This window comes from Heloderma suspectum, chromosome 4 (genome assembly GCF_057233095.1).
Source record: "Heloderma suspectum isolate Gila_16-S chromosome 4, 16-S_ref, whole genome shotgun sequence".
NCBI classification, from domain to species: Eukaryota; Metazoa; Chordata; class Lepidosauria; order Squamata; family Helodermatidae; genus Heloderma; species Heloderma suspectum.
Genome location: NC_139461.1, coordinates 37,847,885 through 37,874,181, shown reverse-complemented (window position 1 = coordinate 37,874,181; position 26,297 = coordinate 37,847,885). Strand labels below are relative to the sequence as shown.

Sequence of the window (26,297 nt, the reverse complement as noted above, 5' to 3'; positions counted from 1 at the left end):
TACTGCCCACCCTGCTGCCCAGCATCCTCCCTGACGGAGCTGGCAGAGCCAGTTTCAAGTGTGGTGTTGGAGGAACCCAGGACAGTGGTTCCGGGTGACTTCAGCATCCATGCTGAGGCTGCCTCTGGAGTTCCAGCTCAGGACTGTATGGCCTCCATGAAAACCATGGGGCTGTCTCAGTTTGTCATCAGCCGACCACATGAAGGAGGGCATACCCTTGGTTTGGTTTTGCTCCAAATTGTGAGCTGGGTGGTCTGACGATTGAGGGGGGGGTGTCCAAGTATCCCCATTGTCATGGTCAGACCATTTCCTGGTGAGATTTGAACTCATGGTGCTACTTCACTCCTGCAGGGGTGGGGGACCCATTTCTGTGGTCCACCCCAGGAGACTGATGGAATCCAATGGATTTCTGAATGCTCTTGGGGATTTTCCAGTGGAGAGCACTGGTGATCCAGCTGAGGCCCTAGCCTCACTGTGGAACAGTGAGATGCGGAGGGACATCAACTTGATTGCACCTGAGTGCCAAAGCAAAGATGACCAAGCACACTCTAGAGCAGGGGTCCCCAACCCCCAGGCTGCGGACCAGTACCGGTTCGTGGCCTGTTAGGGACCAGGCCTCAAGAGGGGTGTGGGAACCCCCCCTTACCTTGGCTCCATGGGGTCCCGTCCCCCCCCCCGAATCCTTGCCAGCCCTGGCCGAGTCCGTGGAGCTGCCGGCCAGCTCCGGCCCTGTTCTTTGCAGTAATAGCCTATTACTGCAAAGAACAGAGACGCAAATGGCATCTGCTATGCGGACACCATTTGCGTCCCACTGGCCAGAAGTCCTCCCCGGCCGGAGCCGGCCAGCAAGGATTCCGGAGGGGGGAGGGACGGATCGCCTCCCCGTCCTGCAGACCCAAGGTAAGGGGGGTTCCCACACCCCTACTGTGGCCCGGTCCCATCCCCCCCACAGTCCGTGGAAAAATTGTCTTCCATGGACCGGTCCCTGGTCCCAAAAAGGTTGGGGACAGTTGCTCTAGAGCACATAATCGTGCCTATTGCGTGATGGTACAGGCAGCAAAGAAGGCTTATTTTGCTGCCTCCATTGCATTCTCAAGTAGCCATCCAGCAGAACTCTCCTGGGTGGTTTGGGGGTTGTTAATACCCTCCTTGGCAAATGGGGCCCTGGCCCCGTCGAAGATCTGCTGTGACCTTTTTGCATCGCACTTTGAGGACAAAATCGCTTTTCTCCACGGCGAACTTGACGCTGTTGTTATTGTAGTTCCAGTTGAGGTGTCTGATGTCACCATCTGCCTGATTCTGTGGGATCCATTCCAGTTACTGCGGCCTGATCATGTGGACAAGGTGCTTGCAGCAACGCGACTGACTACAAGCCCTCTTAATCCCTGCCCCTCTTGGCTAAAAAAAATTAGCTGAGGGGGTATGACTGGGTGGGTCCAGGGAGTGATAAATGCTTCCCTGTAGGACGAGGTGGTCCCTGCTGTTCTTTAGGAGGCAGGAGTGTGACTCTTGAAGAAGTCCACTCTTGACCCAACGGTATTAGACAACTACCATCCAGTCACAATTACCCCTTTCTTAGGGAACTTACTTGAGAAGACTGGAACAACTGCAGGTGCTCTTGGAGGATACTGATTATCTAGATCCATTCCAGTCTGAGTTTCGATCTGGTTACGGGACCGAATCAGCCGTGGTCGCCTTGATGGATGACCTTTATCAAGAGAGGGTCAGGGGGAGTGCAGCCCTATTAATTTTTCTTCACCTCTCATCAGCTTTTGATACCATCAACCATGGTATCCTCCTGGATCGACTCAATGGGATGAGTATTGGAGGCACTGTGTTACAGTGGTTCTGGTCTTACCTACGGGGCCAATTTCAGAGAGTAACATTGGGTGACTATTTCTCAGCCCCTTGGCAACTGAGGTACGGGGTGTCGCAGGGTACCATCTTGACCCCAATGTTGTTTGACATCTATATGAAGCCACTTACAGCAGTCATTAGGGGATTTGGAGCTAAATGCCATCAGTATGCAGGTCTATCTCCCTGTGACATCTGAATCAGGAGAGGCTGTGCAAGTCCTGGACCAGTGCCTGAATTCAGTAATGGGCTGGATGAGGGCCAATGAACTGAAACTGAATCCTGGCAAGACGTATGCCCTGTGGGTGAGTGGTTCTGAGTCCAGGAGATAGGCTCATTGCCTGTTCTGGATGGGGTTGCACTCCCTCTGAAAGGTCAGGTTCGTAGTCTGGGGGTACTCCTAGATCAGTCATTGTCACTAGAGACCCAAGTGGCTGTGGCAGCTCAGAGGCCCTTTTACCAGCTTCAGCTGGTTCACCAGCTATAGGGATAGCCTGGCCACAGTGGTACAGGCATTTGAAAACTCAGGACTGGATTACTGCAATGCGTTCTATGTGGGGCTGCCTTTGAGGCTGGTCCAGAAGCTGGAGCTAGTGCAGAATGCAGCAGCTCAGCTGTTGTCAGGAGCTGCCCCTTTCCAGCTTGTAACTCCTTTGCTGAGGGAACTGCACTGGCTGCCTATTTCCTACCGGGCCAAGTTTAAGGTATTAATACTAGTGTACAAAGCCCTAAACAACTTGGGACCAGGATACCTGAGAGAGCGCCTTCTTCTTTACCAACCTGCCCGGTCACTGAGGTCATCAGAGGTCATGTTCCTGCCTTCCTGGTGGTTCCACATGTACCCATGGCCCAGTTGGAGTCCACCAGGAAAAGAGCCTACAGCATGGTGGCCCCCTTCCTGTGGAACTCCCTGCCTTTGGAGGTCAGGCAGGCGCTAACATTGAGTTGCTTTCGGTGCCTCCTGAAGACATTGTTATTTCAAGAGGCCTTCCTTGAGTGACCAGCCGCATTTTATTAAGTTTGGAATCTGTTTTTATTAAAATGTTTTAATTGTTTTAATTTGTGTTTTATTCTTTCATCTGTTATTCACCACTCCAAAATCTTTGATGTGGAACAGTATATACATATTGTAAATAAAATAAACAAAATTGTTTCAGGGATCCTATCTCTCCCTGAAACATTGCACCCTGCTTCTACCCTATAAAGGAGACCTGCCCTATGGCTGGAGAACCACTACATTAACTGCACAAAGTAAGCAAAATAAAGAGATAACCGTATGGTAAAAATATCCTGCAGTACAGAAACATGGTACAATGGAATCAGATGATGTTAGAACTTGGAATATCAGTAAGTTGGTGTAGTAAAATATTTATAGCAGGGTTGGAAAATGTTTTGGCCTACAAGTCCCATAATCCCTCTCCATTGGCTATGCTGGCTAGAGCTGATGAGAGTGTAGGAACATCATCTGGAGGGCCTTCAAGTTGCCCACCCCTGCTGTATATAGACAGCACAAATTGTTCTAAAGGATGCCAAAGCACCTACCCCCACCCCCCAGAGATCAAATGCAAGAGCCAAATTACAAACCTCCTGATATGTTGATTCCACTCTATTTTGTTGAAAGCTATTAAACTGCCTTTCTTCTTCAGTACTTCTCACATTTTAAAAGGATTGTTAGAGGTATCACCACTGCACTGCTGTATCAACCACACCTTTTTGGGAACTTCTATCACTTACTTATGGCCCATCATGGAAATCATAAGAGTAGAACATGCCCAAAGGTCATCAGCCCAACCCTCTGACCTTAAACAGAATCCGATACATATTTGGATTAAAGGTTAATCCACAAAATCCAGGTTATATAATCACATACAAGGAATAAGCCCAGAGATCATCTAGTTCAGACTCCTGCCCTAATTTATATCTTTATTCTACACACATTTTGAAATAAGTTCCCATGAAATAATAGAATTTCCCATTTAATATGTGTATGATCAGAGAGTAATCCATAAACCTCTTTTGGACATAATGATTAACCATGGTTTATAATTATGAGAATGAGTCCTGCCTGCCTTCTCCCCTCTCCTCCTCCAACATGGCCAGGAGGTGTGCAAAAGCATTCTGTTTTGACTAATCACAGCTTGTGGTGACATCCAAACCTGGACAAACTGTGTTTAGTCATAGTTATGGTTAGTTGAAACAAACCAACTTCAAAGCATGGGTTATGAAGCTGGTTTGTTTCGACTAACTGTAGTTAAGATTAACCACAGTTGAGGGGTCATACATAAGGTTAAATTGAAATGAGTAGCAGAAACGTCTGATCTTCTCATGGCCATGCTGGAGGAGGAGAGGGGAGTGGGGTGCATGAGTCCAGGGCTGTTGCATGTAATGATATACCACTGTTTATTATGTCTGAACCAAGCCATAGTGTACCATGAACAAAAAAAGTTGTGCATCCACTTGAAACATCACAGTTTCCCACTGAAAAGTATAACGTGTATAACAGACCTACCTTCTTACAAACTACATTTGGGATTCTTTATTAAAAAATTAAAGTTGAATGGCAAGATATCAAATATTTCTGGAATTATAAAACAATTGATTTTCAGTTGATTTTATCAAAGTTATTTTGCTCAGTGATATAGTCTCTAATCCTGTATAAATTAAATGCAGCAAACAAGATTTCCTCTGCTGCCTGTAGTTGTGTTTTATATTCAGTTCTAAAAACAGGCATTGATCTTCAAGCATATCTTCACTTAATTTTTTAAAAACTTGGATTTTATATTGAGCTAAGAAATAAAAGTATTTCCAGTGTTTCTTGGTGAATCACTTCAATGAGTCATGTTCATGATGGCAGCCTAATCATTTATGCTTAGGGAAGGCTGCTTCCTACGCTGATTATTTTTTGTCTCTAAGTCATAATTACTCTGTGAAAATTGACATCTTTACATCCCACTGTCATATCTTCATTCTTATCTCTGTTCTTCCACTATGCTGTTTGCATTTTATCTCTGACATTTGGCTTGATTCAAATCCTGTAAATATGTCCTGACTGACAAATACATTGTAGCAGTATCTTGTAAAAATAATTCACAATGTTCACAGATAAAAAGGGTTTATACGTACTGTTCTTGACAATGTAGAAAAACCCAAAACCTTAAGTTAGGGCCTACACATTACGTGCAAATGCATGTATCAGAGACGTAATGACTTTTTTGGGCGGGAGAAAAGCAGCTTTGGGAAGGATGGATTTGGAGCAGACATGGCAGAGGATAGATGTGAAGCGTCACCACCTGCTGCTGCCCCACTTCCTCTTCCGACGAAGCTAGCCTGCTCAGCCGCAGATCCTATTGCCCAGAATAGCATCACCAGGACGTGGAGAGAGCTGGAAAAGAAAGTATGGCACTGGGCTGAGAATGTACAAGTAGGGCAAAGTCCACCAGATGCTCTAGGAGCGAGGAGAAAACCAACAGAGAAGTTTCAGGGATGTAAAGTGGGCTTATGTGGCCAAATTCCCTTTTGCTTTCAGAATCATGTTGGATTTCAAACAACGCTAAAAGTGTGGCCAGAAACTTTTGGGCACACAAGCCTGTCAGGGCCCTGTGACTATGGTCAGAGTAGGCTTGAGTCTACAAAGTCATAGGAACACGGGAAGCTGCCTTCTACTGAGTCAGACCGCTGGTCCATCTAGCTCGGTATTGTTGACAATGCCTGGCAGCAGTTTGCCAGAGTTTCAGGTAGGGGTGTACGAACCCCACTTACCTGGGTCCGCAGGGGGGGAGGCAATCCGGTCCTCCCCCCAGAATCCTCCCCAGCCGGCTCCGCTCTGCAGCGAGTCCGCGGAGCCGCTGGTCTTCATCCGCAAATGGCATCTGGCGTAGCAGACACCATTTGTGTCCTGCACTTTAGTGGATGCCATTTGCGTCTCTGCTCTTTACCATGATAGGCTGCGTAAAGATTTACATAGCCTATCACGTTAAAGAGCAGGGACGCAAATGGCGTAGCGGATGCCATTTGCGTCTGCAGTCCGGTGATACGGCCATGGCGGCCATATCACTGGTAGGGGTGTACGAAACCCCGCTTACCTGGCTCTGCCGGGTTCCGCAGGTGGGGGGAGGTGATCTGTTCCTCCCCCCGGAATCCTCAATGAGGGGGGAGGTGATCCGTTCCTTCCGCCCAGAACCCTGCCCAGCTGCCTCCGCTCCACAGCCAGGCCACAGAGCCACCGGCCAGGCCAACCCACAGTGGGGCCTCCAGCCGCTGCCGGGCTGGTGCAGATGCAAATGGCGTCCTGTGTAGGGAACGCCATTTGCGTCCCAATGGTAGCCCATGATAGGCTATGTAAATAGAAATGTCTTCGAGCGCGAAGTCCTCGCCGGCGGATCCTCCCTGCTGCCAGCTCCGAAGACCCAATGGTTAGGGATGTTAGAGAATTCCGCCACGGATCCCAGGGGGGGCAAATTCCAGTGAATTCAGCCCCCCGGAATTTGTGGCGGGACTGAGGCCCCCGCCCCTCCACCCTGCGAAACGGAGCCTACCTGGCTGCAGCTCTGGCGGCGGCGGCTCCAGCCAGGCTGGTGCAGACACAAATGGCATCCTGAGTAGGGGACACCATTTGCGTCCCTGCTTTAGCCGTGATAGGCTACGTAAATATTTACGTAGCCTATCACAGGCTACCATAGGGACGCAAATGGCGTCCCCTACTCGGGACGCCATTTGCGTCTGCACCAGCCTGGCCGGAGCCGCCAGAGCTGCAGCCAGGTAGGCTCCGTTTCGCAGGGTGGAGAGGCGGGGGGCTCAGTTCCGCCACAGATTCCAGTGGGCCGAATTCACTGGAATTTGGCCCCCCTGGGATCCGTGGCGGAATTCTCTAACATCCCTAATCACTGGGTCTTTGGAGCTGGCAGCAGGGAGGATCCGCCAGCAAGGACTTCGCGCTAGAAGACAAGGTAGGAGATCCAATCTTCCACGGACTTCGGGGGGCCGGAATCAATAGAATCCAGCCTCATTGGGGTCCGTGGAGGATTTCTCCAACATCCCTAGTTTCAGGCAGGAGTTCTTCCGGGCCCTACCTGGAGATGCTGGAGATTGAACTGGGACCTTCTGCGTGCAAAGCAGGTGCTCTATTACTGAGCTACGGTCCTTCCCCTGGGATCCATCAAAAGAGGCAGGAAACTACCAAGGTCCAATGTGGATGGAACTTCTCAACCTACTCTCTAAAAATATATATTTAATCGATCAAGACATATCACTGCCTTTTCTTGGGAGAGGGGAGCCTTTGATGTCAAACGATCCTTTGTCACAGCAGCATTCATAGGATTGTTCACCTTTTCCCCATCCTGCTACTTCTCTGATCCAAATCATCCCTCCCAAGCTGTTTTTCTTCCTGGGAGGTTTCAAACATGGAGAGAAATAGCTTGGGAGGGTGATTTGGAGCAGAGAAATGGCAGGCAGGAAATAGGTTAAGCACTTTCCCACTGCAAGTCTGTGCTACAGTCCCTCTTCCCAAATCTATCTATCTTTCTTTCTTTCTTTCTTTCTTTCTTTCTTTCTTTCTTTCTTTCTTTCTTTCTTGTGGCAGGTTCTGTTACATGTTTTCATATATAGGGTGTAGCTAGCCTCTATTATATGTAGTTCATATATTATGTGTAGTGTGAAACTCCATGTTATTTCTAGTTTTATTCTTTTATATGGAGGGGCAGATTTTCTCTCTCTCAATACAATGTAGCCATTTTTTTCTGCACAGTATACATTTAATTCAGCACAATGCAGGGGTAAAAGCAACGTGGGGTAGAGGGCAGGATTTGAATGTAAAGTGAAAGCTCTGAAATAAAGAATTGTGGGATCTTAATATATATTTCTTCCATGTTTATTTTTACTTTTACTTGTTTTTCTAATTAACAATAACACATGTAAACCTGAAAAAACAATACAGAATTATTCCTGGATTATGTTAATTGTTGGTTACTGCATTTGTGGAAGACAATTCAAGTACAGTTTAATTAGAAGTGATGTATCTTAATTTAACTAACTCTCCCATGGCATTTCTGGCTATTTAAAACCTGTCCATCCCCTAATGTCATTTCCATAGTCATTATCACCCAACTCTCCATAGCAGAATTTATAGCTATATATGGATATTTCTTAACTTCTAGTGTTGTTGCTAATTATACAAATCTTCTCTACAGCAACCTTTTAATTTATTGCATGAAACTGGTCAACCATGTCTCTTCTTACCCTGAGGTTGTGTCAGGATTTCTCTTATCTCATATATTTTTGACAATTTGTTGCCTCAAATCTGAAACACTGAAAACAGCTTTTTCAGTATTATTTAATCTCATTTTTATGACACAATTAAAAATTCTCCTTCTACAGTTTTGCTTTCAGGGTCATGTTGGATTTCAGACATAGCTGAATGCCTCACTTCCCATTTCTTGATTTTAATGTTTTATTACTGGCTTTAAGCAGGATTGTATTCTTTCTTCCTATTCAGAAAATCACTTAAGAGTGAACATGAATTCAACTGGAGTTGAACACATGATTAAAGTTATCTAACTCAATTACACATCCTTAAGCACATAATTTTAGTCACTCTGCTAAAGAATAGGTGCTTTTTTTTGCAGAGTAGCACTGCCTGAAAAAGACTTATGAATGGAAGGAACATCATTATTGACATTCCATTTAAAATTTGGCTATTTATTTGACAAGCTGAAGAGAAAGACTGTCCACTTCATAGCCTAAAAGGTGTGCCTGGTAGTGGCCCAGCCTCACAGGTCACTTACTTGGTATTCTCAGATTCAGCTAAATCTTAAGTTTAATTTAAGACCTGGCCTTTTATCTTGGAGGGAGCCCCGTGTTTATGTGTCTGTGTGTTCTAATAAATGTAATAAGGCTATAACTAAATAACTACTACAGTATTTCTGAATGATAGCTAATTATAGCTCATTCACATCCATCCCTAAGTTTGGTGTGATGTTAAAAAAACCCAAGCTCTTGACCCTTGTTTGTATTTAAGCCCTTATTACCTTGACAGTTAGTTCTAATATGTATTGTGCGCATGGGCAGGCTCAAACGTCACGCTAAGCCACCCTGCAAATAAGCCATGGTGGGTAGCTTGTTCACAGAACAATCCACGGTATGCCTGACAGATGATCCGGGTTGCTGTGGCTTGTTCTCCCTCTCCTTTCCCCTCAGTCCTCCAGCCAGCTCCAGCACATATTCCAGGCTCCTTCGTGGCAGAACCCACCTCATCTCCTCATCCCGGCCCCTCCCCACTCTGATCGCTACTTCTTTTCATGCACTGCCTTTCCCCCCCAGTGCTATGGGAGTATGCAAAGGGGTTGTATATCATCCTCCTCCTCCTCCTTACCATTCCTTCACAAGTGTTCCAGAGCTGCTCTGAATAGAAGCCAGTATCTCCCCTTTCTGGACTTGCAGGGGAGAGTCGGGGAAGTATTGAAAGGGAGGAGGATACTGACAAGTGTCAGTTCAACACTTGAAAGCAAGAGGATTGCATTGCCAAGTGGAAGATATCGTGTCGTTCCCCCCCCCCCTTTGGCACACCTGTTTATCTCACTTCAGTTTCCTTTTGACAGCTGAAGCATCCAAGGACATTGACAAGGCATATTGGACAGGTAGAAGTGTCCTCTTGCACGCTTAGAAAATAACAGGAATTTTTAAAAATTACAAACACATTTGCGTGCTCCCGAAGCACCAAAAGAAAAAAAAAGTGGTGAACAAGTGACAGCCCCTCCAAAGTGCCGTTTGGGCATTGGTGGAAGGGCAGTCATGGGTGAGGGAGCCTGGAGGTGGCACTGGCGAGATTGCAAAGAGCAGCACGGACTTTTTTGCCACTTTTGTAAAGCAGCTCTGAAGCTGATCCTGGCAACCCATGATAGAATTGCTTTCCCAGGTTCAGAGGACACGACAACCCACCATGGGTATGAACAACCCCACAACGACCCATGGGTCCTCAAGATGGCTTGTTCATGAAAATTAAGCCACCCAATGGAGAATGAGCAAGGTTTGGACAACACAACAACCCACCATGGCTGGCTGCCCATGGTGGGTTGTTGTATTGTGCGAACCCAGTCAATGTAATTCAAATAAAATTTGTAAGGTGTGGATATGTGCTTTCCAGGTAATAATGCTTTTAAACCATGATTTATCAAGCTTTGTCATACTAGGCTTAGTATGGGGAGAGTGCCTTAGCTCAGTGGCAGAACACATGCTTTGCATGTCCAGGTTTAATCATCATGTATCTAAAACTCAGGAGAGAGCAACTTATTAGTCAGTGTAGGCCACCTTCTCCAACCTGGTGCCCTCCAAGTGTGTTGGGCTAGAATTCCAGTGGTCATTCTGTCTGGAGATGGTAGGAGTTATAGTCAGGGAAGGCAACTAGATGGACCCGTGGTCTGACTCAGTATATGGCATTTCCTATGTTTCTAGCTAGATGCAGGGGCAGGGTGAGGGGGCAAATATACCAAAATATACATATACAAACACACAATATCTCTAGAACTATCCTTACCTTTAATGACGTTATTAAGCTAAAGAAAAAATTATGCAATTTGCATAAAGAACACATTATATAATTGCGTATATCAATTATATAATTTGCTAAGGTCAACACTTCGTTTACTCTTGGCCTCTAAGAGCACAGTCTAGACAAATTTGAGAACAAAGAAGCTTGAGCATTTCACTTGGCATTTGGCTTACCAGTATAAGTCCACCTGACATTTTCAAGATTAATGCTTGCCCAGGTTAAAAAAAATGTAGTTGTTAAAGACGTTTGCCTAGTTCTCTCTGAGGTTGTAAACCTTTGTCTGGGCTGTACCAATTCATGTGATTGAGCACTTCATACATACATGCAGGAATTCCCTGCAAATAGAAAACTAACATGTCAGGGAGAAGGCTAGACTAGAATCTTTCTCCCTGACATCTAGTTTTCAATGGGAAATGGTTGTATGGGAGATCATTCAGTCATATGAGCTTCCAGTTACAGTCTGAAGCGGTTTAGGCTAGACACCTAATTGAAAACAAGGCCTAAGTAAATATGATCAGTCTTTATCCAAGGGAGAACTTCAGAGTCATTATAATTTGAAAACCAATAGTGACCCTTTCCTTTGATGTCTGCTGACAATTGAAAGCGTACATATTCTTGAAGGAAAGGTCTCTTGAAAGTCTTAACTTTTGCCTCAAAATTGCCCTGAAAAAACTGTTATCATTCACTTACTTTGGCAAATCAGTAGGGGAGGAATGCCTCATTAAACAGGAAATAGGGCTTGTGCTAAAGCCACAGAAATTAAGAAATCTGAAGAGGCATGACTCAGATTAAGGTTTAGTTCTACAGCAACTAAAAATCATCAAAATTATTTCACTAGAAACACCACAGTAAATCAGTGTATTAACATACATATTGTCTGTGTTTCTTAAGAATGGAGAATTATAATGATGATGATGAGGCAATATTCAGATGAGGAAGTAATAGTAATATTTTATGTAAACTGAGGACAATGAAAACATTGCAGGAGTTGAATTTAAGGCAATTTCAGATTGAAGGCACATCTTGCTTTCAGCTGTGTCATAGCATACAAGCCCTGTCTTGCTTGCTAGAAACCCCTATATCCTAAATTACTTTTGCATTTGGCTGTCACACATTTATGCCAGCCTTCATGGCTTGTATAGCCTGCCCCACCTGGATTTCCCCCAGCTCCAACCAAGCACTGTAATATCCTTGAGCAGCAAGAACAGGATGAATTCACTGGCACAGAACTATAAATCACTCCTTCTCTGCCTATGGTGGGTTTAAGATCTAGTGCCAACACTGGTATGAGGCCACCAATGGTGTCCTTGCATCTTTGCTAGGGCCCCAGTGCCAGATCCTATGAGTTACTGAATCAAAGCACAGCCTGTAGAATCAGTCTCATAAGATATTAGTATTTATTTATTTATTACATTTCTATACCACCCAATAGCCAAGGCCGTTTGGGCAGTTTACAAAGATTAAAAACATTTAAAAATACAATATACAAATTTTAAAAGCCAATTCCATTAAAAAAACCCACACACAAACAGACAATATACACAAGAACATATATCTAAAACAACTTCAACAAGCAATCTCAAAGCAAACAACCATAACCATAAGCCATTCCAGGATCAATTAAAACTTATACTGCCAAATGCCTGGTCTAATAGAAACACATAAGTGGTAAGGCGGGAGCTTGGCCTTGCATACACAATAGATTTCAGTGTGCAGTTAGGCTAGTCAGAGCCATTTCTCCTAGGGTATATTTATATGCTAAGCTGTTCAGTAACCATTAGCCTTTGGAAATCACCTGTTCCGTCCAAACTGATCTAGTTTTTCATCTAGCTGAAAATAGTAATAACATGTTATAATATACTTCGTATTTATCTAGCCGTTTCCTATGTGTTGAAACATTTCACTTACATTACTTTAAGGATGGACGAAAGTCCCTTACCTGGTCCCGCAGCTTGCTTTGCGGTGGGGGGGAGGCGCTTCGGTTCTCCCCCCGAAGTTCAGGCCGGGGGGGAGGCGCCCCATCCCTCGCTGCCGAAATTCAGGCCGGGGAGAAGCGCCCCGTCTCCCCGGCCGCGAAAGAAAAAAGTAAGCACAAAAGCACACACACGTGATAGGCTACGTAAATTGTTACGTAGCCTATCACGTGTGTGTGTGTGTTGGTGTGTTTTTACATTTACTTTGTAATGGCGGCGGCGGCAGCCGGTCGGAAGACCGGCCGCCGTCCCCACTGAAACGCCGCTGAAACGCTGCCAGGACCCGCCACCGAGAGGGACATTCGAGGGAGGTAAGTCCCATCCTGGTGGGGGGGGCGGAGAATTTCACCGCCAATGTTGGGGGGCCGAATGCGTTGGCATTCGGCCTCCCCGAGATTCGTGGAGAAATTCTCCGCCATCCCTACATTACTTCAGTAACCCTTACCTGTTATCCCCATGTTGCAAATGAGGGCAAAGACTTAAGAGACAGTAGCTTGTCTAACACCATTCCGTGAGTAGTTAACTGCCACTGTGAGATTTTAACTGTGGACTTCCCAGTTCATAGACGGTGCTATTAACTACCATGCCAGCGTTTCTCAACAATTTAAAACTCAGGCTGACCTGTAACCTTACCTACCATTTAAGGGAGGGGCCATAGCTGAGTGGCAGAGCACCTGCTCTGCATGCAGAAGGTTCTAGGCCCAATCCCTGGCATCTCCTGCTGCTGTGGGTGTAAGGATGGGAGGGCTGGGGCGATAATCAAATGCTGGCATTATCCAAAACAGTCTGCAGGCTTGCCATGCATATCCAAGAAAATAGGTAAAAATGTGGAAAACGCCAGTGAAATAAAGGGGCATGATTCTGCACATTCCTAGAAGGAAGTTGCCAAAGGTTTAAGAACCCCTATGCATCACCACTGTGGGGCAATTGCTAGTATTGCCAATGGCCTACTAGAGCCACCACTTGTAGCTGCTGCAGTTCAGCTGGGTGCTGGCTATAACAAACAGAGCTCCAGGCCCACTTGGCATGCATGTAGTACCCAGCACCTCCCTGTTTATGATGCCAGCACCACCTCCTAATGCTGAGGGCTGTGCTGGCATTATTAACAAGGTGGCACCAGGCAATACACACATGCTGAGTGGACTGCTGGGGTAGAATGGGGGTGGGGTGGGGGCTGGTGGCACCAAATGGAGCTTAGGGTACATGTGCACATTGGAGGCAAGCACACCATAATTAAGAGGGAAGTGCATCCAGTAAGCCCCACACCATCTGCCCCATACCTTTTTCCAAATTACAATCAATCCACCCACATTCCTATTTGCCTTGCAGTTGGTCACTTGGCAGGGAACCCTTCAAAGTTAAAATGAATGCCACCCCAGAGAGGTCTTCAGGCAAAGCTCACATATACAAGGGGAGGGAAATTTCATCTTAATGTCTTTTTTAAATCATTCAGTAGTGAAATCCTGTTGCTCTAAGAAATCTCTTCAGGAGAACAACAGGTTTAAAAAAAAAATGAAGTGGAGAGTGAACTGCAAAAACAAATTAAGAAGAAAAAGTGAAGATTAAAGAATTAACCCAGCTTTGCTATATAATTATGAGCAGCTGCCTAAGGTGCTGTGCTGCCCAGTTACCTGAGAGACAGTGGGCCTGAATGTCAGGAGCGCCCTAGCTGCCTCTTGCAGTCCCCACCAGTAGCCAACTCAGGACACAGACTACGAGGAATTCTTTCCAAGACTTTATTCCTTTATTACTTTATGACTCTTTCAGAATACTAGTTGCTAGCACCAAAGCAAGGAACAGCACTGGGGAAAGATAGCTGAGTAGCCTAAGCTCCAGGTAAGGCAGTTGGTCCCCGTTTGAAGGAGAATCACGAGAAGACCCTGAACTTATGGGCTAGGGAGAGATCCTCCCTCTTTCCCTTGGGTCCTTGGGATGCGACCATTGCTTGCGCGCCAAACGAGCGGTACGCCTCCTTTCTGCGCCCTCCATCTGTTGTCGCTCCCTGCGTCTGCACTGAGCATCCAGCAAGCCCCCCTCCAGCGCTCTCTCACTGCCAGGGTCACTATCTATCCCAGGAATGCTGGCAGGAGGAATCTCTGCCAGCTGCTGTGCTTGTGAGAGATGAGCGAGCTCCTCTCCCACGGATTGCTGTTCCTCCTCAGAATCAGAACTGCTCTGGGGCTCTATTGGCTCAGTTTCCACCCTGACACTGAATTGCCTTCTTTGCCTCTCTTAGGGATGTACGAATCCCTTACCTTGTTCCACGTGGGGTCATTCGCGGTGGGGGGGAGGCGCTCCGTTTCTCCACCCGAAATTCTCCCCGGCCAGCTCCGCTCCGCCGCGACTCCACAGAGCCGCCGGCTGGGGCCGCCCACAGCCAGACATCCGGCCACTGGGCTGCGCAGGGACACAAATGGCGGCCACCATAGCTGCCGCCATTTGCATCCCTGTCTTTTGCCATGATAGGCTACGTATATATTTATGTAGCCTATCACGGCAAAAGACAGGGGCTACACCATTTGCGCCCCTGTCTTTTGCTGTGATAGGCTACGTAAATATATACGTAGCCTATAATGGCAAAAGACAGGGACGCAAATGGCGGCAGCTACAGCGGCTGCCATTTGCGTTCCTGCCTATTGCCGTGATAGGCTACGTATATATTTATGTAGCCTATCACGGCCTCCGCAGGGCGTCCCTGTGTTAGCGTCCCTGTGTTAGCCATGACATCCCCGTGTTAGCCGTGATAGGCTACGTAAATACTTACGTAGCCTACCATGGCCATTTGACGGAATATGAATGGCAGCCGCAGTTGCGGCTGCCATTCGTGGAGCACCAGACGGCCAACACAAGGTGGGCTCCGTTCCAGGCCCATTTCGCGGGGTGGCGGGGGGGGGGTTGCTTCATTGCTTCCGGGGGGCTGAATTCACTGGAATTCGGCCTCTCTGGGATCCATGGCAGAATTCTCTGACATCCCTAGCCTCTTTTGCCTTTTGGGGAGAATCACATATGATTCCCTCGTGATTTTTTGTGAGCTATTGTTTGCTCGTTTTAAATGAATCTAGTGCTGTTTTGCGTACCAGAAATTCATATCTTCATTGCATTTGTTACATTTATGTCTCACCTTTCCTCCAAGGAGCCCAAGGCAGCGTACATGATCCTCTTCCTCTCCATTTTATCCTCATAAGTACTCTGTGAGGTAGGTTAGGCTGAGAGTCAGTGACTGTCCCAAAGTCACCAAGTGAGTTTCATGGCCGAGTGGGAACTAGAATCCGGGTCTCGCAATTTCCAGTCCAAGAATGTAACCACTACACCACACTGACTCTCAATTGTCTGATTGCTAATGGCCTTCCAAAAGCATTGTTTGGGTCTCCTCCCCTAAACCTCCAGCTCTTTGAGGGGCACCTCCTGAGCACTATAATGTACTTTGTGACGGGTAGCCACATTCCTGTCCATCTCTTTGAGTTTGTAGAGCTGTAGAGCAGGGCTGCAGAAACTTTTTCAGCCCAAGGGCCAAAATGCATTTCAGGGAACCTCTCAGGGGCTTCGTTCCAGTGATGGGTGGGGCCAAAGGCAGGCCAAAATACCTGCATATGTTAGCTTAAAGCGCTTTCTGCCAATAACTAAGCCTTGGGGGAGGGGGGGAACTGTTCAAAAACCACTGATGGTTCAGGGAAAGGGGTGGGGCTAGGGAAGGGGTGGGTCCTTCTGGGACCCTTGGAGGGCTGGATTGGGAACCCATGCCTGAAGTTCTGCACCCCGATGTAAAGGATTTCAGAGCAGATAGGACCTTTGCTCTCCTCTCCATCCACTTCTCATATTGTCCTTTAATCTGGCTGTAGCTGAACAAGGATGCATAAATAAATAAGCAAGCAAGCAAGCAGGTCAGCTCTGCACGGCAGGCTCTGGTTTCCTTATCCTAAAATATATAGTAAAGTTTTCAATTGAAGCTATTTACAACCCAGGACAAGGGCAGTCCCTTTGAAACCATACTCTGATAACCAGCAGGGGGAACTAGTTCCTCTGTTTGGTACACTGCTACACTATGGGAAATTTGCATTGATGTGGCGGTGTGGCAATTAAGGGTGAGAAGTTGCCATTTTTGCATCCTGTCAGAGTACATTGCAAGAATACCAGAGTTAGAGTCCTGTCAGGCTTTGACTATGTGTATGCTCCTTCTCTCTTTCCTATTTAGGGAAGCTTGCTAGCCATCTATATGTGTGTCAACATACAAAAAAAACAAAGTTGGTTACCTGTAATTTTTGTACTTTGTGGATGGTCACACTCCGGCCTACATCCACATTCAGAGCCTACATGCTATATTTTGCTATTGCTGCATTTGAGTTCTGAACTGAGGAAGAAGAGGCTACCCTATATATAGTTTCCAGCTGCTGATAGGTAGTGGTAGGGGCCTTCCCACAGTGTTTGATGTTACTTCTGAACAGTTTCCAGTAAAGTGGCTGCCTTGGCCACCCATCCATAAGTATGGCTATGTGGGGCACTCTTAAAGAACAACAATTACAGTTGGGCAACTTTGTTTTCTTGAAGAGGTAACTGATATGTCTGATGGGAAGACACAGACACAGCATAGCTGTAATGCAATCTAACAACCAAATCTCAGATTAAGGCAAGTTTTTTCAGTAAAAAGTAATTGCATGTTCAGGAAGAACTTGGTGCAAAAACTAAATTGGTGTGGTTGGGGATCTGCAGCTAAGACGTGTTAGCAGAGAAAGCACATGATAAGTAACATTCCCTTCTGTAAAAACAACAAAGGGCCTTGTGGCACCTAAAAGACTAACAAATGTATCATGGCATATGCTTTAGTGGACACTGTCCATGAAAGTTTATACCATAAGACATTTGTTAGTATTGAAGATGCCACAAGACGCCTTGTTGGTTTTGCTGCAACAGACTAATACAGCTACCCTTCTGGAAGTTCCTTCCTGTACTTCTTTTGGTTCGCTTGTCCTGCCTAAACAATCTTTTTCTATGTAAAAGCTTGTTTAATTGTAGATTGGACAAATGTACATCTGCCATCAATGAGTCTGCACTGAAGTAATTTTTTGTTATTAAAAACACAAACATTAAATTCTACAATAAAAATATAATAAAATATATGGCGTCTCAGATTTATGCATAGTACACAAGTATCGTTACAATTTGACATACTGTGTGTAAACAAAGTATTAATGTCTTGCTTACCTTCAGTAAGATTTACAAATAAGATATATGGTGTGACAAGTACAATCAAGCATTAAGGGTAGCTTGAAATGAAAAAAGTTGTCAATTTCTGCTGCTAGCTAAAGCTATCTTCTGTGTGAATTAATTGCTTCTCCCTACAATCTCCCTAAGCTTTCCATCTGAAACCTTCCTTTTGTGTCTTCTCCCTTTTACTTTCTTTTTTTACTGCATTGTATATCCATCCACCGGCTGACAGTGTCTTTACATCCAAAATGCAAAGCAGACAGATGGGTGCATCAGGACAGAACATAACGAAGAGCACCAGCATCAGCGGGGAGATGTACACACTGGAGAAGAACGATGGCAGCCAGTCTGACACAGCAGTGGGCACTGTGGGTGCAGGAGGCAAAAAGCGACGCTCCAGCATTGGCGCAAAGATGGTAGCAATTGTGGGTCTTTCACGGAAAAGCAGAAGTACCTCACAGCTCAGCCAAACTGGTAGGAACAAGATTCCAGTTTTTACTCCAATGCATTATTATTGATGAGAAATAAACTGAATAATTATTACCTAGATTCCTAGGTGGAAAGATTGAGGAAGCTGAAACAATTCATCTTTCAGAGTGTTTATTAAGCCACTTTATTTAACCAGTACCTCCTTCGGACCGGACTACTGTGGCTTGCATGTGTATGCTCACTGGACAACACTGGGTGCAGTAATCTCTTCTCTTTTCAGGAACCAACATGACATGCTGTGTTTATGTTCTGGGAATTGGCATTAATGGTTTGTGAAAAACAGCTTAAATGCAGCTGGTACAATTAATTTATTTGGTGTGATTTCTCCCCTCTAAATGAATATTCCAACACCCTGTTCTATATTTCTGTTGCCGTGGGTTGGTATTTGCCACTTTCAAGGTTGTATATTGTATTTTAAGCATAGTGAATAATAGTTTCACTTCTTGCTATTTTTACTTCTTTTCAGTTTCAAAATGTACTTACTATTGCAGTAAATCACCATCACTGGTTATAGGTTAAAGCTGAAATTACTATTCAGCATTTATTTATTGCCATCTCAATTTTAGGTACTATACGTAAATGTAAGTGTTCTAGGAAAGAGAGGAAAGATTTCTGTTTTTATACTTAGGCCATCCACTTTTGGATACAAAAGTGCAGAAATAGCAGGCAACTGGAAACACATTTCTGTAATGAGATCGTTAGTTAGAATATTTGAGTTATTGCAACCTATTTGAAATGAAAAGAGGTGTGTTTATACCTTACCATGTTAAATTCTTTGCTAGTCAGCATCTCTTGAAAAATGAAGAACAACATTGGTGCAAAGACTGTATAACATCTAATTAAACGCAGTGAGCCACAATGTTGGATTTATTGCACAAATCATAGTCTAAACATGTAATATTGTGCATGTTGACAACAGTTTCTTTGAATTTGTATTTCTAGACTCTCTGGAACAGACATAAGTGCAGCCTTCCCCAACCGGGTGCCCTCCAAATCTTTTGGACCACTACTCCCATCAGCTCCAGCCAACATGATCAATGGTCAGGAATGCTGGGAGATGTAGCCCAAAACATTGGGAGGGCGCCAGGTTGGAGAAGGCTGTACTAGTGTATTTAGGTCTGAAGTGCATATCTGTACGGTGCCTTGCACTAAGAGAGCCTTCTGTGTCTTTTTACACTACTATTTAATTAATGTCAAAGCATGTATGCCAGAGGAAGCATTGGAACAGGTGAAGCAGCCTTAAAGAGACCAGGCAGTGTACTGAGTGCCCTAAGATTAAACTGACAGAGGGAGGGAGCAATCCTATGGCCGCTAGTCAGCGGCTAGACGGCCATAGGATACGTGGTTTTCTGGGAAATGCCTTCGGAGCCCATGCTCCGAGGCTGGTTCCCGGAGAACCGACCTTCCCCCCCTTCCACGTTGCCTCACAGGCAGCGTGGAACAACCCCACGCTTGGTGCTTGGAAGAGGAACACGGAGTGGCCAAAACGAGGCATTCCGGGGGGCGTTCTAGGGTGGTGAAGGTGGAAATCCTGGTACAACACATCCTATGTGTTGGCCAGCAGCCTCCTTCCCTAGTCCGCCTTTCCGTTGGCTAGACAGCCAAAATCAGCTGTCTAGCCGCAAATGCAGGGCAGGAGAAGCACAGAGGGAACGATCCCCTCCGTGCTTCTCCTGCCCTGCATTGGATAGGCGGTCGCCTCTGAGTTCGGAGGCGGACTCCTATCCTCATAGGATTGCACCCTAACTGTAGTAAATATTTTTAATAAGTAAAATCTCTGTAGGGTACTGCTACTTGAACTGTTCAGTGAGTTCTGTTGACTTTTTAAGATTACTTTTCAACAATGCCGCCTTGCTTCTAGAGGTTTCATGATATCAGTCTCTTTCTACTGGTTGGGCAAAGGTATATCAAAATACACCATATAATTTTAGAAAGAAATACTCACCTGTGAAAGGTCAGAATGTAATTACGCTGCATTGAGCTCTCTGTTGGGTCCTTCATGTGGCCCATCAACATGTGTCCGACATGTCAGTTGCTGAATGGGTGGATTAAAATGCACCTCTTTATGATCTTCAGTTCCTTGATCAAATAGGCATGTGCAAGGCTGGCAGAATTCATATAGGCAGTTCAATTTTGCATACGTCCATATGATTACAGCTCATTCTTTAATATCTGCAAATAGACCTGATTGCATAGTAACATGGCAGTTTCTCTGTAGAATTGGTTTATGAGTATCAGCTTTCCACAGTGTAGCTTTTCAAACATATATCTGAACAATATACTTTCTTTTATTCCGTTTTAAATAAAGCTTAAGGTTTTCAGGGTTTTAAGTCAATTGTTAGATTCCGAACAAGACTGTATGCATGTGGCACTGAAGAAGACTAACCACTGAAGAGGAGCTAATTATTAGGCTCGTGGTCAGGAGGGGAATTTAATGAAAAGTAAAAGAACTGGGCATCCCATGGGGACATCAAGACATGGATTTCATGTCTAAAATTTAGTTATACTCTAAATTAGATCCATGTTGATTATCTACATGCCAGAGTTTCATAAATATGACTAAGTTTTAATACTGTATCATTATACCACCTCAAATGCCTATCACTTTTTAAAGAAAGAATTGTTTGACATTAATATTTTCTTCCTTAAAGCAGGCTGTGATTTAAGATAGCATAGAGCATCCTCTTTCCCTTATGCTCTTATAGTTAAAATAAATATATGATTTGGGGGGTAAAAGCTATGTTATGAAATCATTGGACTTTCGCAGATTGTTACAAGGTAACTTTTTGTAATAGTTACAAGTAAACGTGTAAAAGTAAATGTTGTAATAACTAGCATGCAATAGCTGACCATTATACAGTTATGTAATTCTTACATATTTATTGTTACATACTGTCTTTTTATTAGTGGAAAGTCAGCTGACATGGCCTCCTAATCTTCCTGTTGCAGCGGTTGTATAGCATGCTGGCTGTGTGGACTGTGATAAATACTCACAGTTCTTCCTGCTCTCTGATATATTGGCTACATAATCCTAAGAGGTTGTGTACTGTTTGCCGTTACACTTTTCTCTTCACACTTTCTTATATGGCAGGCTAGTATAATGCCAACAAAGGCTGTCTTTACACTCTGCAGTTTGAGGTGAAATAACCCATAGTAAGGAACATGTGATATTGTTTTATGAGTGAGTAATAGAAGGTGCATTTTCATTTCTAAATATTACTGCGTACTAGTGCTACTGAGCATTACCTTCATAAACAGCAGAAGGAAAATGATCATAAATTACTCCAAAAATATGTTACGCCACATTAGATTCTAAATATTTGTACTGCAAAATATGTGCTTGTGACATCAGCATAACACTCCTGCAGCATCAGTGTTATCCCATGTTTTGTGATATTTTCCTAATGTATTATATATATATATATATATATAATTTGTACGCATAGCAGTGGCAGAATACAGAGCAGATACATTACCAAAATACACTGTAAAGATAATGACATTAATGTTTTTAAGAAGTTGTGTAGCTAAAGGGCTCCCAATAATACCTCTGTGCTGCTCAAACCATTCTCTCTCTCTCTCTCTCTCTCTCTCTGACATGTCTGTGTTAGTTATTGTTACATTTATGTTCTGCTTTTCTACCATGGAATTCAAGCTAGAGTACATAGGGCTTCCAGGTGTTCTCTAATCCAGGCACTGACCAGACCCATCGCTGCTCAGATTCGGCATGTTTGCTGCATCCTGTGCCTTAAGATCAATGTCGTGGGACATACTGAATATATATTGTGTCTGGAAATAATTGCTGTTTCCAGTGGCATTGACATTAACATGTTGTAGATTTTAAAAGACAGCTTATAACTCCTGTTCTATAACTCTTATTACAATGACTCTTATAATTCTTATTACTATGCGGAAATAAGAACTACTCTTTATAAATGTATTTTATATGAAATGCAGTAGTCTATTACTGTAATTTGCATGCCTACAAATGGTCACTTCTTTATTTCAATGTCAATATTTTTAAAAATTTGATAGTACTTTAGTGGCTCATAATTTGTCCAGTAATGCCATACTAAACAGATATGAAGGTCCAGAAAAAGTCAGTGGGAAAATGTGGGGGGTGGTGTCCTCTGAGGCTTAAGATGGGAAAATTGAAAAATGTTCAGGAAATTGAAAAACATGTTCTTGCAGCATGATGAATGGGGAGAGCAATCCTATGGCATCTGGGGGCCATAGGGTACCTCAGATTCCCAGATCTGATGTCGGAGACAGCATTCCAGTCTCGGAGCTGAGAATCTGCACTCCCCTCCCCCTTGCAGCTGGTGGAGAGAACCATGCCAGCTGCCTCTCTGAGGTCGGAAAAGCAACCTCAGAGATGGGGGAGAGGGAACATTACAGTGGGCAGAGAGGGGAGGGGACTGGAGAGGCCAGGATACGAGCTATCCCAAAGCTTCTCTAGCTTTCCCTCCCCCTCCGATGCGCCCCACCTAGATGGACAAAAAAGCCCATCTAGCAAAAATGCAGAGCAGGGGGAGCAGCGGAGGTGATGATCGCCTCCGCCATCCCTCTCACTGCACTAGATGCTTGTAAGCCTCTGAGTCTGGAGGCTTATGAACATCGGGCATGGAAGTAATAGCATTGCGCCCAAAATACTTTTAAAATTAGCATTTAAAAATACTGTTACTCAGATTGTTCGCACTGCTGCAAATCTCTTAGATTCAAGACTCAAAGGTGGAAATGATAGTGATGATAGGCGTGCTACTGCATTTTATTGAATTACTAACAAAGCAACACTGTTAGGACTCAGTAATGGAGCAGAACAGTCTTTCAGACTTCGTAGAATACAGAATACCTCGAAGTATTTGGGCTAAGGTTGCAACTTGGCAATCTTTGCCAAGACACTCCTCTTGCAAATGGTAGGAAAGCTTTTATACAAAACAGTCTCCAGTTTATCTTGCTTCTTACTTGCCTCATACTCCTTCCATTTCTGAGACAAGTGTAATATGCTGATGAATGTTTGAGAGTACTCACACAAAACCAAGTAACAAATTATCACGTGAAAATAGTTGAAAAGCATTTAATTAATGCAAACCTTCTGTTTTCTCAAGTCCATAAAGCTCAAAGTGGAAGTTCGGCATAGGAAGCTCTGAATCTTTCAGATGTTGATTGTAACTAGAGAAATAAACTTGAGTCAGGCTAATATTTGCAAGGATATATTTTATACTCAGATAGAGCAGGATGTGATTCTAATAAATGTATGACAGTCAATTTTGTCTTAACTATACTAACTATGGCACTTGCTGTGAATAATGATAAAATAGCATTGAGCATAGAATTATAAAAATATAACTGAATATCCAAAGTTATTACTACTCTTAATTACAGGCTAAGGTTGTTTGTTTTCTGAGTTTTCTCAATGTCTTCTGTTTATCTGATAATAAGGAGATCTACAAACTTTTTCTAATTACAGTATTGATGTTCAACTTTTATTGAACATTTTCCCAACTGGCAAAAAAGAGATGGTATACTTTTAGAGTGAAGCAGCTCCATTTCTAACACTTAGTATATTTGTAATTATTGTTTTTAAAAAAGAAAGCCATTTAGAGAGCAATCCTATGCCCCCTAGACAGTGTCCAGGGGAGAGAGGTTATTTTGGTTTCTTGGCTCCAAGCTCGGAGCACTCCCCACCCCCTCCCACTTTCCCACAGAAAGAACCATGCTGGCTGCTGCTATGAGCTCGTGTTCTCAGGGGCGGGGATGGGAGGTATCTCCTATGAGGTATCCCAAGTCTCCTTCCCTCTCCCTTCCCAAAGCCTCCACTACACAAGCGAAATTGCCTGTCTAGATAAAATGCAGAGCAGGACGCACAATGCACTTCTCGCTCTGGATTGGATACTCGTAAGCCTCCAAGTTCAGAGGCTTACGAAAACCCAGGTTTCATCCTGTAGGATTGCCCCCTTATACTCTTAAATGTAATAAATTTGCAGAACAATATAATTTTAGGTGCTAAACTAAGTTACATTTCATGTTTTTAAAGTAAGTTTAGGTTTGGTGAGAAAGTATTATTGCATATTGTCAGGTGGTGGGATTTGGTGGACCATCCTCCCCCTTTGTGCCCCCCCTTGCCCCCAGTGGCAGTGGTAACACTGATTTGGAGCAATCACAAATTGCAGTGCCCACCAATGATGTGGGATGTGGGCGCTGGTGTGTGTTTTCTGTCTTAATCTTTATTCTCGCTTGTGTTTGGTTTTAAAATGTTGGATTAGGTCAGTTTATATTTGTATTGTTTTCTATGAAGTTGAATGACTGATGACATTTGTAGCATGTATTATTGACACTGTGGTTGCTTGTCATATTTTGTTATATTTATTGCTCTTCATTTGATATATTATGAGCCACTTTGGGCACAATCTTGCGAGAAAGCAACTTACAAATAAAGAGGAGGAAGGGGAGGAGGGAGGAGAAATGGAGAAAGCAGAGAGGAGAAAGGAGAAGACGGAGTACTAACGAGATAGAAAAACAAGTGGCAGAAGGAAGAGATGGAAGAGTAGTGAGAGAATTGGACTCAAAGAGTGCGTATCAATGGGATCTTCTCAAACTGGGGATAGGTAACGAGTGGGGTACCACAAGGCTCAGTCCTGGGACCAGCACTCCTCAACATTTTTATTAATGACTTGGAGGAGGAGGTGCAGGGAATGCTTATCAGATTTGCAGAGGACACTAAATTGGGTGGGATAGCTAATACCCTGGAAGACAGAAACAGAATTCAAAGTGATCTTGATAGACTGGAGCGCTGGGCAGAAAACAACAGAATGACAATTAATAGGGATAAATGCCAAGTTCTGCACCTAGGAAAAAGAAACCAAATGCAGTGTTACAAGATGGGAGATACATGGCTCAACAATACTACAAGCGAGAAGGATCTTGGAATTGTGGTAGATTACAAACTGAATGTGAGCCAAAAATGTAATGTGACTGCAAAAAAGGCAAATGCTATTTTGGAATGCATTAATAGAAGTATAGCTTCCAAATTACGTGAAGTACTAGTTCCCCTCTACTCAGTACTGGTTAGGTCTCATTTTGAGTACTGTGTCCAGTTCTGGGTGCCACACCTTAAGAAGGAAGCAGACAAACTGGAGAGGGTTCAGAGGGGGGCAATGAAGATAATCAGGGGACTGGAAACAAAGCCCTATGACAAGAGACTGAAAGAACTGGGCATGTTTAGCCTTGAGAAGAGAAGACTGAGGGGAGAGATGATAGTGCTCTTCAAGTACTTGAAAAGCTGTCACAGAGAGGAAGGCCAGGATCTCTTCTCAATGATACCACAGAGTGCATTATGCGGAATAATGGGCTCAAGTGACAGGAAGCCAGATTCCTGCTGAACATCAGGAAAAACTTCCTGACAGAGCAATACAACAATGGAACCAATTACCTAGGGAGGTGGTGGGCTCTCCCACATTGAAGGTGTTCAAGACGAGGCTGGACAGCCATCTGTCAGGGATGCTCTGACCTGGATTCCTGCATTGAGAAGGGGGTTGGACTAAATGGTCTTGTAGGCCCCTTCCAACCCTGCTATTCTATGATTCTGTGATAAGAGGCAGCTGAGTGTGACAAGAGGCTGAGAAAAGCAACAAACAAGATACTTATCTCCACAAGGAGGCACTGTGGCTGAAATCCTAGAAGGGACTTCATTAGAGAAGTCTGCTCATTGTAAAATAGATAGTGAAGGGGACATGAATAGGGTGAGATAGGAGGGTTCCCTTAGTAGGAAGGAACCATATCAAGGTGCAGGAGGAGATTACTGGAGTCTATCAAGTACTCCATGGGTGGAAGTTCTGGCCAAGCAGTATGTGGATGTACAAACAGGACACGTAGCCAAATTTCCCCGGTTCCAAATTTCCCAGTCGGGCTAGAACCCTGGGAGCATCCCTTAGGGATGCAGGCATGTAGGATGTTGGCATGGATTCCAGGCATGTCCAAGTTGGTATAGAAGGAAGACTGGGAAGCTTCTGAAAAAGCATTAACTACTAAGAGACAAAAATGCAAATCCTTTTCCCCTCTCCTCCTAGAGTTCCATGGCTTGGACCCAGCTGAAAAGAATAGAGAATATAGACACTAAGGGTGCAATCCTATGCATGTTTAGTCAAAGAAAAGGCCTACAACTCCCAGCATTCCTGTAGGCCTTTTCTCTGACTAAACATGCATAGGATTGCACTCTTACAGAATTTACAATAAAT

At 44.4% G+C, this 26,297-nt stretch overlaps 1 protein-coding gene across 1 annotated transcript in view; it reads left to right on the top strand.

The window, feature by feature from the left end:
* RIMS2 (regulating synaptic membrane exocytosis 2) overlaps positions 1 to 26,297 on the top strand; it is a 616,900-nt gene that overhangs the window by 532,255 nt on the left and 58,348 nt on the right. Inside the window, exon 31 of the mRNA XM_084848966.1 lies at positions 17,804 to 18,045. Coding sequence (XP_084705092.1) covers positions 17,804 to 18,045 — 242 coding nt within the window. The remainder of the gene's footprint in view (positions 1 to 17,803; positions 18,046 to 26,297) is intronic.